This window comes from Primulina tabacum, chromosome 13 (assembly GCF_025594145.1).
Source record: "Primulina tabacum isolate GXHZ01 chromosome 13, ASM2559414v2, whole genome shotgun sequence".
Lineage (NCBI taxonomy): Eukaryota > Viridiplantae > Streptophyta > Magnoliopsida > Lamiales > Gesneriaceae > Primulina > Primulina tabacum.
Window position 1 is genome coordinate 30,215,584 of NC_134562.1, and position 12,997 is coordinate 30,228,580.

The following is a 12,997-nucleotide window of genomic DNA, read 5'->3' on the forward strand; positions in this document are numbered from 1 at the left end:
CTGAGTGGGAGCCAAGTTTAGTGTCCATTAAAGAGCTATCGCAATGAATTCGTCTATCATTCGGATTATATATTTCGCGAACTAATCAGCATTGGATCATGAAATATGCGTCAAACCGGGCGAAGTTTGTGTTGGATATAAGCACGCAATGCATCACATTGTGCTAGTCTTTTTGTGTCTTTTTTAAAAATATCGCTATGTTTGAGTTTGCTAACAAATCATGGCGGCGTTTCGTTACGAAGATTTAGTTAAGAGCAGTCTTCTGATTTAGTTTCGTGATTTTGTGGCGTATTACAAAAAGTGTGAGGGGAAGTGATAGGATGGAGACGAGTTTCTTACCCTTCTGTACGAAGGTTTAGTGGGAAATTGAGAGACCCCGTTCGACATAGAGAAAATGGGTTTACAAGGCCTTTTTAAGTAATAAGAATAAGAATTAATTGTGTAAATTTACTTTAACTCCTCACTCAAAATTTGCATCCACTCTATGTAAAAAAAATTGTGTGTATGTACTATTTGATCCACAACAAAATGTTTTTACACTCTCTGAGCCCATATGTCTTTTTTCATATGAAAATCGGTACAAAAAATTAAAAATATGATACTGATTTAATAATGTAGTAACAATTGTTTCAGATATGGTGTTAAGATATGATTTTTGATAATCAAACATGTATAAAAAATATTGGTATTAATGACATATTTGTTTTTCGGATAAAAATCATTACAAAATATCGAAATTATGGTATTTATATATGATATTCGAGCACTAACTTTTTCAAATTTGTGACTGATATATGATTTTTATAGTACACAAAATGTATAGCAAATGTTGATATTAATAAATTTGTTTTAATTATATATTCAAAATTTTATCTTCTCTACAAAATTTAAAGTAATTGATAACCGTTTGTGAGCTATTCGAAGCTCGGCTCGATAAAAAGCTCGTTTGAGTTTGTTTGTTAATCATATCAAACCAAACCCCAAGCTCGATTTTGAGCTCGAAAATTTAATCAAACCAAGCTCAAGTTCGTGAGCTTGCAAACATGTTCGATAATAGGCTCGTGAGCTCGAGCTCGGCTCGTTTAGGTGGCTCGTACTCGAGCTCGAGCTCGACTCGTTTAGGTGGCTCGCAAACATGATTTTGGAATGTTCAATAATATACTGATTTATGTTTTTTTAGCTCTTTTTTGTTTCGTTTTGGTTATTTATGAATGAATTTATATTTTTATGTCTGATTTAAAATTAGTTTATAGATATATTTAATTTTTAACAAGCTCGATTCAAAGTCAAACTCGAGGTCAATTCTATGCTTATCGAGCTCGAAAACGAGACGAGCTCAAGCTAGGCTTGTTAAACATGCTAAACGAGCTATTAATGAATCAAGCTCGAGCCTAGCTTGATTAACATGCTAAACGATCTTTTAACGAGCCGAGCTCGAGCTTTTCTCGAGCTCAGTAATTTCAATACAAACCAAGCTCGTGCCTGATAATAGAAGCTCGAATCGAGCTCGAGCCTCAAACAATTTTAAACAAACCAAGCTCAAGCCTGATACTGTTTGGTTTGGTTTGGATCGTTTACATATTTTGGTACTAAAAAATCATATATTAGTACCGGATTTTAAACAATTGATACTCAAATATCATTTATCAGTATCATATTTTTAATGTTTTATATCAATTTTCATCCAAGAAAAGACATGTGTCACATGGAGTTCAAACACGTTTTTTTACCAATATTTTCTGCCAATATGTGATATACATGTTTGGTTACTCAAAAATCATATATACTACCATATCTGAAAAAAATAGTACTCAAATATCATATATCATTATCATATTTTTAATGTTTTGTACCGATTTTTATCAAAAAAACATATGAGGAATTCAAACATTTTTTTCTTGACATGAAGACTGAAATCAAATTTCAGTTTGCTTTAGGAGATTTTTGAGTAAGTTGAATATTGTGTTTTTGTTTCGGTAAAACAATAATTTCTTTTGAGGTAATAAATTTTTTTTTGGTCGTTAAACAGTGTATTTTTTTAATTTTTTCAATCAGATGTCTTTTCAAATTAAACTTTTTAAATTGCTATTAGGAACAGGTATTGTCTGTAATTTTTTTTTAAAGAGAATAGTATAATGTTCTTTGTTAGGTAGAAAAGTTAGAAATATTAATGATTTCGGATCCCCAAAATTTTTTTTGGAATAACTTAGTAAATTTTTGTTTTGACATATATCTTGAATTAAATAAAAATAATCAATGTATTTTAATAGCTTAAAAGCTTAAAATTATATATATATTTTTAATACTAAAATTGTATTATATATTGAACTAGAAAGTAACATATCACACTCCAAAGATGATTTAATTTAGTATTTTTTTAAATGTAAAATACTTAAATATAAATAATGAGATCAATAATATCGACAAAAAAATATTTATAGCAATTTTGTAAATTTTATAATTTATCTTTACAGTAAAAAAAAATATTTTTCACAAATATAGATTACTAAAATAATAATAATAACAATAAAAATAATACTAATAATATCGATGATGATGATATAATTGAAAGCACGTGAAATACATAAAATGTGAAAATTAAAGAAATTTAGTAAAATATGAAATGTAAAAAAGTAAATTTAGCAGGTAAAATTAAATTATAAACAACCCGATTTTTATTTATTTTAGTAGAAATATAAGTTCATAACACAATTATTAATATATTTATTAGTTCTTCAAAAAACTGCAAAAAAAGACTGAAAAAATAAACTTTCGAACAAGATTACGAGACCTAAAAGTTAATGGATCAACGATAATTATGCGTGTTTATACAATTATCTAACAATCTGTTTTTTTTTTTAAATCAAATCTATAATTTGGAGTTTAAAAGAATAAATTGAATATCGTTTTTATTCAAAATATTAAATAAAAAATTTAATATAATAATTTTAAAATCCATATTTTATCCCCACATTCATTTAAGTCATCCCCTTCCCCACTTTTATTTCATGGGTTTGCCCCATACTCCATCCATCGTCATTTATAACGAACGATGACAGCTCCGAAAATTTATATATTCCGCATAAACGATGCATGTGTGTACAGTTTTTTTATCATTATCAATGAACTAAAGTTAAATTTGATAAATTATGGAGAGACTAGAATGATATTTAAATTTTTTAAATAAAAAAATAAAAATAAAAGTGTGTATTGAAATTTAAAAAACAAAAATAAAAAAAATATCATGTAAGGGTAAAGTTGGAAGAAAAAATTGGTGTCCTTCCTAGGTGGTTACTATCATGCCCTCGACATTAATAAAATAGAATAGATATCAACGATTTTTTTACCCATTTCAACAAAATAATAATAATAATGATAATATAAATAAATAAATAATTATATATCTATACTTCTATACTATTTTATTAAGTTTGAGACACTTAAGGTAACTAATTTTGGTGTCATGGTCTGTTTTATTAATTATATATATTAATAAAATGTTAAAATTTTAATGCAAGTTATATGTAGTTCAGCAGATAGAGTCATTGTTTATTAAAGTTTAGGTTATAGGTTCAATTCTTATTGAAGTCATTTTTTTATTCTTTTATTTTTAATTTATATATCAAAATTACAATGTAGTCCCTCATTATTTTTTATAATTATATATTAATCCTCATTTAAATATAAATAAAATAAATTATAAAAAATATTATACAAACGTTGCGTCGATATACTAGTATATATTTATATACATGTATATGGTCCAACCTGAGAACCAAAAATATCAGAAAGACAGGCCAAGATCAAGCTATGACGCGTTTCCCTGTATACTACAAAGTTTTAACAAATTTTAAAATTCTGAACTTAAAATTAATTGGTCACTTTTATTGGATTTATTGAATTAGATGGTTAATTCCATTTTACCAACTAAATTATTCACTTAACGGCCTCATTAATTTTTTTTAATAGTAAAATATTAATAAATTAATGATGCGACAGATACATGCATTAAGGCTATATAATAATTACAATTTCCAACATATCACCTGTGTACCAAAGGCCAACTCCAATGTAGTTTAGTTGGAATTCATGTCATAATTTCACTTATAATAATAAAAATGGAAAGGTTGGTAGAATTTCGTGCCTCTCACATGATACATACATACACATATGTGTGTGTTGTTGTGTTGTGTTTACGTTATATTTTTTTGCCAAAATTTGTGTGAGACGGTCTCACGGGTCGTATTTTGTGAGACGGATCTTTTATTTGGGTTATCCATGAAAAATTATTACTTTTTATGCTAAGAGTATTACTTTTTACTGTGAATATCGGTAGGGTTGACATGTCTCACAGATTAACAGTCGTGAGACCGTCTCAAAAATATTTTAGTCCACTAACTTGTTCGATGTTGGGTTTTAGTTCATTAAATTTTCAAAGTTAGATTTTGGTACCATAACTTATGATTTTCATCTATTTTGATCTAATTGTTGACGTGACATATGAAAAATCAGTAATTTTCAGTGTCACGTCACTATTTTTCGACAATTTTCAGTGTCACTTCAGCACATCAACGAAAAAAAGACTAAATCTAAAAAAACAAAAGCTAGTACACCAAAATAAAATTTGAAAATTTAATAGACAAAACCCAAAATAAAGAAATTAACAAACCAAACCAAAAAAGTTATTACCTCCCTATGTTGATGAACACACAAGTAGTAGTTTCACCGAAGTGGCAACCTCATTGAATCATTGCCCCCTCCATGTATTGCTCAAATATTACAATGCCTTGTTGTAGACACGTGTGCACGCTTCTTAAAAGTCGCATTTAGGAACAACATAATATATAGGGGGATACCATCAAAAGATTCCCAATCAACTTGCAATACATTGCTCACACTACAAAGCACAAAGGTTTGAATTAGATTCTCTTGAGAAATCAATTGCCTTTCTAGGTTAGGATTTTAATCGCATATTTCTCGCTCTTTTCATTATGCTTATGGCTTCGGTACGTTCGTTCGCCAACCTAAATCGAAAAATTTATCATCTTAAACGTATACGGAGTACACCAGATCTTGATTTGCGGGTTTTTGGACGAATACTTGAGAAAATATTTTAGGTCGTGCTTGCATTTAGGGAAATTGATTTGAAATGACATATATGGCTGATAATTCGAATGTCTGGTTCTGATCTAAGAAACAAATTCCAATTAAATCGAAGTATTTGAAAGTAATGGACTTTAGTTCAAACATTCTTTTAAACATAGAATGAAATATTCACCATAATTTGAAATATAATTGTTTAAGAAATTAAATTAAACAATATGATCGTCCTGGTGTTACTCATTAAACTTTAAAGTTCAACATATAAATGTCACTTTATGTTGGGTTAAGTGTGTTTGGGTAAATAAATAATGAGATATTTGACTTTTTGGAAGGTTCTCGTGCGTGAAACAGATGACATTGTTGTATGATCTGATTGGTTGTTGTAAAAGAGAGATTTCAGATCTTAACAAGTACAACTCTTCATTTACGGAAATAGAACTAACAGTGAGAAATATAAGATAAATCTCTAGGCGATTAGAGATAATATCAGCAGCAAGAGACGCCTCTCCTCATACTCATGGACTTAACAACATCACTTATTGACATCTGAGTAGGTTCAGTCTCACATTTCTACGTGTAGATCCGTATGGAGCTCTGTGTTATCACAAATATAAAAAAACAGATATAATCAAACCATCGATAATTGAAAATCGAATTGTGTCAAATCGATTCGGTTTCGACAACATCTTCTATCAAAATTGAAACAATCAATTTTAAAATCAAAATTATCAGATTCAAAAACTTGTATGGGACTTAATATCGCCACCATGTTAAGCATGGGTATATTCAAATTTCAAATTCAATTGTGGTCTCGTTGGCATCATTTTAATTCTCACATTTTCTTTTCAAGCTTTGTGTCAAGAAATAATGTATGCAATAGTAACTTTATTAATAATCATACATCTTCGATTATTTTTTTCATATCTTTTAAAAAATTTTATTTGGAAAATTTATAGGAAAACAAAAAAAAAAAACAAAACAAAAACCCATGCGATGACTGATGGGATGTATTTTTATTTTAATATTTTTTTTATTTTTTCCTCTGTTTTTCTGGTAAAATGTTATTCCCAATTCGAATGACAAGTTGCCAAATGTATGAAAAATGAACAGAGGAACACGCTGGATTCTATTCAGGTAATTAATATATTCAATAGGGACAAGGAAATAATGGTGGATATGCTTCATCCCTTTGAAAAAAAATCAACCAATTTTAATAATTATATAATAATTGGGGAAAAAATATAGCAAAATCTGAAGAAAAAAAAGGAAACATTGACCCACAATTTGGGAAGACAGACAGCTCCAAATGGCTCAATGAATTACATCAAAATGGAATAAAATTTGTCGTACAATTATTAAGGGAACATTAGGTGAAAATGGTGAAGAAGATAATCCTCGAAATTCGGCCGACTCACAAATTATGCTTTTTAAACTATTGGAGAACTCCTTTATTGACATCTTTCATTTTTTATTAATTCGGGTTTTTAAAAAAAGGGAGCATTTATATTTTAAACTTGTAAAATATTAAATCTTATGCATGCAACTTTAATAAATTAGGTATTTTTATTGATTTATAATATGACACTAAAGACTCGTCGTCTGATACAGTATATATATAAAAAAAACAATAGTTGAAGATAACGGTACAACTTAAATATTTTAAATCTTACAGCAGTTCATGCGTCACGTTTCGATTTATCTTCCAGTATGTGCGATTATTTCACCTAAAACAATTTTCTTCTCGATAATTACACTTTTTACAATCCATTATGATAAAAAAACGTGATATTGACTCTGATATCAATTGTATGACTGAATGTTTTTTGTTTTTACCGAAAACAATAATGGATGGTAATGAAACGACTAAAATCTTTTAAATCGTAAAAATGTGTATGTACCATCCATTTTGTTATATTTTGGTAATTTGAATTCTTGTTACAAATTAATTGATCCCGTAGTGTAGTGATTGTGATAATATTCTTTATTATGAACATACAATGGAATATGATTCCAATTATTAATTATTAATGTAAGAATAAAAAAATTCAAAAATTACGTCCAATGTGATCTACGCGTTTGTTTGCAAATGTGTGAAGGCAAAAAGATTATTCGAAAAGTAACAAATGAGTTTGAAGTTTGATTACTTCGTTGCTTTTTTTCTTTTTCCTTAATTCTTTCTCAAACACATGTTACGGTTTCGGCTTAAAGTTTGACACCAACTAAATAGTTAGTTCATGTTCGAAAAAACAAAAAAATTGCTCAGGAGAGAGATTCAAATTCTTAAAAACAAATAAGTAGTACAACGGTATCAAGAAAAATTATAACATACGTGTCTAATTCAATAAATTAATTACTTAATTTACAAAGAAATTTCCTAAATTATTTATTAAACGATTAGTCGAGTTAATGGACAAGTTGATGGAGGTGAGAGAATCAAAAGGAAAGTGAGAGAAATCGCAGAGGGTTGATAGTGATGCTAGATTGTCTCTGTTTGAAAGATAATAGAAACAAATTCAATAAATTAATTACTTAATTCACGACGAAATTCTCTAAATTATTTATTAAACGATTAGTCGAGTTTAATAAACTTAATTAAATATATGAGTCTAATTATTCATTAAACAATTTAATTAGATTTAATCGAAGTAAGTCCTTATAATATTTAAATTTTTCGACCTAAAGTCGTATATAGATTTCGAATTTATTCCTAGTAAATTTTAAATATATGTCGATTGATATAATGAAGCAAATATTGATCTATCTCATTTTGATATTAACCAAAAAATTATGCAATTTAGTTGACCAGATTTAAAAAAATAAGCACATGATAAACAACAGCAATTAATGAATCAAAATAAATAAGCAAGTTCAAAACATCAAAATAATTTGTCTTGGTCATATCACGACATTAGTCTACGAAATTATAATCCATAAACTCAAACTCGTGTTTAATTTCATATAATAAAATATAATCGAGAAGAATTAAAAGAAATCTTTGCGATTTAGGCTCGTTTTCTTGAGTATATTGAGATTTTCATCAAGTCTTCTAACTTTAGCCTTCGTTTTTTCCTCCAAGTTGATGTCTTCTTCTCCTCCAGGAGAAGTTTCTGCCTCTATCGTGTGAAGTAACGTGTGAAGTCTAAGTCCTCCTCAAAATATTCTTTTCTCTCCAATTAACTTTAAGTTTATATATATTAAAAGTAGGTCTCATTGTGAGACGGTCTCACGAATTTTTATCTGTGAGTCAGATCAACCATACCGATATTCACAATAAAAGTAATATGCTTAGCATAAAAAATAATATTTTTTCATTGATGACCCAAATAAGATATACATATCACAAAATACGACCCGTGAGACCTCTCACACAAGTTTTTGCCTCATAGGTCCAGATTTTTCAAAATTCCTCTTTCATTTTTCTTGCTTCCATCGTGTTTGACAAGGAAGCAAAATAAAAATTTATTTTATTCATTTATTTCTTTGTGTGTAATATTTTGTTTGCCTTTGAAGCCTAGCAAAATCACTTTAGAAAATAATTTAAAATTCTCGATCAATTATTTTTTAAATATCGAGATTCTTTGACTTTATATCTAAAATTATTTTTTTTTCGCTTTTTTTTTCAAGTCTACAAATAATATAAAATTAATCCAGGCAAACATAAAATACATAAAATCTCTGTAAGATTTGTATTTATCAATTCCTGTACACTTAGCTTTTGTTCATCATCGAACAAGAATATAACATAAAATTATTCAACGATTCATCAATAAAAAATGACACAATCAACACTTTCAATTCATGATATTTCGTCACACTCAATCAAAAGATGGAAAATCATAAAAATTCAATTTGGTTTCAAATTCTGAGCTTTTAACATCCGTCCAAATCTAGAATTGTGGTGACTTGTGATTGGTGAACTATTTTGAATAATACTAATAAACTAGGTGGACCATTATTTGCACTTTTGATTTCAAGTATCACCACTCAGCGTTTGAACATCAAATGTGCGTAAAATTTAGTTTGATTTGTATATATTCTCCAAGAAAATAAAAGCATTTATTTTGAAATATTTTTTTGGTGATATTGTTTGTTTGTATAGAGATTTGGAAAGTTGAAAATAATGAGTAAAATAATGTGATTTGTTTGACAAATATATTGTAAATGAAATGATATGAAAATGTTAGCTCTAAAACGTTTGGAGTAGGTTTTTTGTGAAACGGTCTCACAAATTTTTATCTATGAGACGGGTCAATCCTACCGATATTTACAATAAAAAGTAATACACTTAGCATAAAAAGTAAAAAAATTTCATGGATGACCCAAATAAGATATTAGTCTCACAAAATACAACTCGTGAGATCGTCTCACACAAGTTTTTGTCAAATGTTTTTGCAAAGGAAAGAATTTTAATTTTTTCCCCAACAAAATCGTAGACTTTTATTTAGGGAGAAAAACATGGCCTAATAAGAATATTCAAATATTAGACTATTTCCCATTGAAAAAGAACAAATTATTGGACTCTTTTTTAAAAAAAAAAAAAAAAAAAAAACCCATTTCAGTTAGACTTTTGGTATGCGTTACAAGTATTTCTCTACACCCAACGTTGATACTAAAATTGATAATTAATTAAACATCAAATACAGCATGACAACCTTGAATACAAAATAATCGATCCAAAAAAATATTTGCAAAACAATGGCTTTCAAAACACTCTTTTAAATAAAAATAGAAATAAATTTATATTTGGATATTATAATTCATTTTATAATTTTGCACTTTGAGTACAAAATATGACCATATGGCGAGATTAATTATTGAAATATCACGTGTGTCACGACCTATTAATATTTAAGATAATCTCATGATGTCAAGAATTTTCTCTTAATATTATATTAAAAAAATCACAATAACACAAAAACTCTTGTAAAACAGTATCACGTGTCAATTTTGTGAGAAATATCTTCTGTTTTGTTCACCCATGAATAAATATTATTTTTTGTACAAGTATTACTTTATATTGTAAATATAAAAATGTTTATCATCTCACGAACAAAAAATTGTTAGACCGTCTCACAAAAAATATATTTTTAAAAGACAAAAACTTGTGTGAAACAGTCTCACGAGTCGTATTTTGTGGGACAGATCTCTTATTTGGATCATCCACGAAAAAATATTACTTTTTATGCTAAAAATATTAATTTTTATTATGAATATCAGTAGGGTTGACCCGTTTCACTGATAAAGATTTGTGAGACCATCTGATAAAATACATACTCTTCTTAGAATAAAACCCCAAGTAACCAGACCAGCTCTCTGCAAGTAAAACTTGACCAAAAAGTGTGTTCTTTTCTTCTTCTTGTTTTTTTTTTTTTTTAAGTAAAACTTGATTTCTTATTATTCATGGAAAGATTTTAGAAATTAACCTTAGGGCCCACGAACATGGGAATCTATCCACACATGGCCAACTCTATTTCACGGGTTGTTATTTTCTGGATTCCAACTTCTCATCCTCATATCCAAAAATAGTAACATTTATTTTTAACATATGTATTTTAATATAAAATTCATTGTATTTATAAAACATTAAAAATAAATATATCAAACCTCTTGTAAGTCACACATCAACTTAGTGAGAAGGATGTTTAAGCTGACTCGACCTATATATCAAAAGTAATTTTTTTCATTTCATTTTACATATATAAATAGTTAGTTAGATGCACATAAGAATGAAAATAGATCGGGTTTAAATTCAATATTAAGGCGGGGGAGGGTTTAGACCCAGCCTAACGGGTCTAGTAGTGGGTCTGAAACGGGTGTTGAGTTTGGTCGAACTCGTCTCGTCAAAATCTGCATGTACATTTTAAATATAAAATATATATGTTTAGATATTATTAATGATAATATTATATTTTTTAGGCTAAATAATTAATACCTTATATATAATTTTAGTTTATAAAATTTTTGAATTGAAATTATTTTGTTTTATTATTATAAGTTTAATATGAAAATATATCATCGTAAATTTTTTTGTTATCAGTTGAATACAAATTGGTATATTTTAACTTATGATAAAAAATTTTTGTTCTGAATATTATTAATATAAATTTAAACATAAATTTAATGATTTGTTAATTTTAAATTTTTTATAAATTAAATATATAAAATTATATATTTTTGAGGAGTTCAATGAATCAACCCGCATTGGACCTCGCAAGTTGGTGAGATGGTTTAAAGGAAGGCAGAACGGATTCCGTATTTGACCAAACCCGCCGCAACTCGGACCGTTGCCATCCTAGTAACCAATTATATATACTGGTTATTCTGCACACGCGATACATGTTTGTATAATTTTTTTTATCATTATCGATGGACTAAAGTGAAATTTTATAAATTATGGAGGGATTAAATTGATATTTGAATGGTTGAAAAAAAAATGTGTGTTGAAATTTAAAAAATAAAACAAAGTGTAATATTAGTATCATATAAGAGTAAAATTGTAAAAAAATAGTTGGTGTCCTCTCCAGGTAGTTATTATCATGTCCTCACAATTAATAATATATATGTATATATTTAAATAATTATTTGTTTTTTCACACTTGCACTAGCTTAGCCCACCTCTATAAATAAGTGCTCAGTATTACCATACACAGGCTTGAAGACGAAGAAGAGCAAAAACTTCAAATCAAGTCTCTCTTCCTCTAAAGCCCGCTTTTTTACCCAAAGAAATCCAAGAAAAAGTGAAAGTTATGGTCGGAAATGATCTCTCCCGAAAACCCATCAAGTTCATGTGCAGCTACGGCGGCCGGATCCTCCCCCGTTACCCCGACGGAAAGCTGCGGTACCACGGCGGCGATACCCGTGTTCTTTCTGTGGAACGCACTGTTTCTTTTTCGGGTAATTTTCCCATTTTTGAAGTGATTCAAAGATTATGTCTGTGTTCTTTGTGTTATTTAAGGATTTTGTTGCGTTTGATTTTTTTTGGTGTAGAGCTGTTGTTGAAATTAGCGGAGATGTGTGGAACGGCGGTGAGTTTGAGGTGCCAATTGCCGTCTGAAGATCTGGACGCATTGGTGTCGATTACTTCCGACGAGGATCTCGCCAATCTCATCGAGGAGTACGACCGGGCGGCGGTGGCGTCGTCTTCGCCGGTCTCCTCTCTCAAGATCAGAGCTTTCCTCTCCGCCCCCAAGCCCACCAAAAAGGTCTCTCCACCTCCCTCAACTGTCTCCTTCACCTCACCCAAATCACCCTTCTGCTATGCCGCCGTCACTGGCGGCGTCCCGCCTCGGTGCCCCAGCTCCGCCAGTGGGAAACACATCCCCCACGTCTCCAAGCAGCCGCCGTCCTACGTCGTGAAAGTCGCCGGGAAATCTCCTTACCATCAGTATGCATGCCACCATCATGGAAATGGTGGCCGTGTTTATCTGATTCACTGTGGGAATAATTGGCAATAACTAAATCTTTCCAGGGGAAATGGAAGTAATCCAACTGAGAAATATGGGGAAAATTTTGGAAAAAAAATCAAGAAAAAGGTATATATTAATGATGTAAAATGATGCATAATTAATCTGGATTGTGTATTATTAATTAAAAAATAGAAAAAAAGGGATCCATTTTTATCGATCCCACTGCGTGGAAATATAATGAAAATCGAGTCTCCGTATTCAGAAAATCATTTGAATGGCTTGTTCTTTATATTTTTTAGTTTTAGTTTTTTTTTTCTTTCCGTTTTTGGCTGTAATTCAAAATTTATTTCTCGGAAGTTAGTCGTGGTTGCGTCGACAATTTTCAGAGAACCAAGAATTATTTTATTTGAATAATATTCTTTATTACCGAATTATTATTTTTTTGTGATGTTGAATTATTATTTATTTTTGGAGTCACATTTGAATTT

The 12,997-nt window shown here is 29.2% G+C and overlaps 1 protein-coding gene across 1 annotated transcript; it reads left to right on the plus strand.

The window, feature by feature from the left end:
* Positions 1 to 11,737: 11,737 nt before the first annotated feature.
* Positions 11,738 to 12,599, plus strand: LOC142523063 (RAF-like serine/threonine-protein kinase PRAF). Its single transcript, XM_075626702.1, has 2 exons — positions 11,738 to 11,997; positions 12,091 to 12,599. The coding sequence occupies exons 1-2, from the start codon at positions 11,850 to 11,852 to the stop codon at positions 12,555 to 12,557; spliced, it is 615 nt and encodes a 204-aa protein (XP_075482817.1). The 5' UTR covers positions 11,738 to 11,849; the 3' UTR covers positions 12,558 to 12,599.
* Positions 12,600 to 12,997: the final 398 nt, after the last annotated feature.

Coding starts and splice junctions, on each gene's coding strand:
- LOC142523063 (XM_075626702.1), top strand. CDS start 11,850: ATGGTCGGAAATGATCTCTCCCGAAAACCCATCAAGTTCATGTGCAGC. Junction 11,998..12,090: donor ACGCACTGTTTCTTTTTCGG/GTAATTTTCCCA, acceptor TTTTTGGTGTAG/AGCTGTTGTTGAAATTAGCG.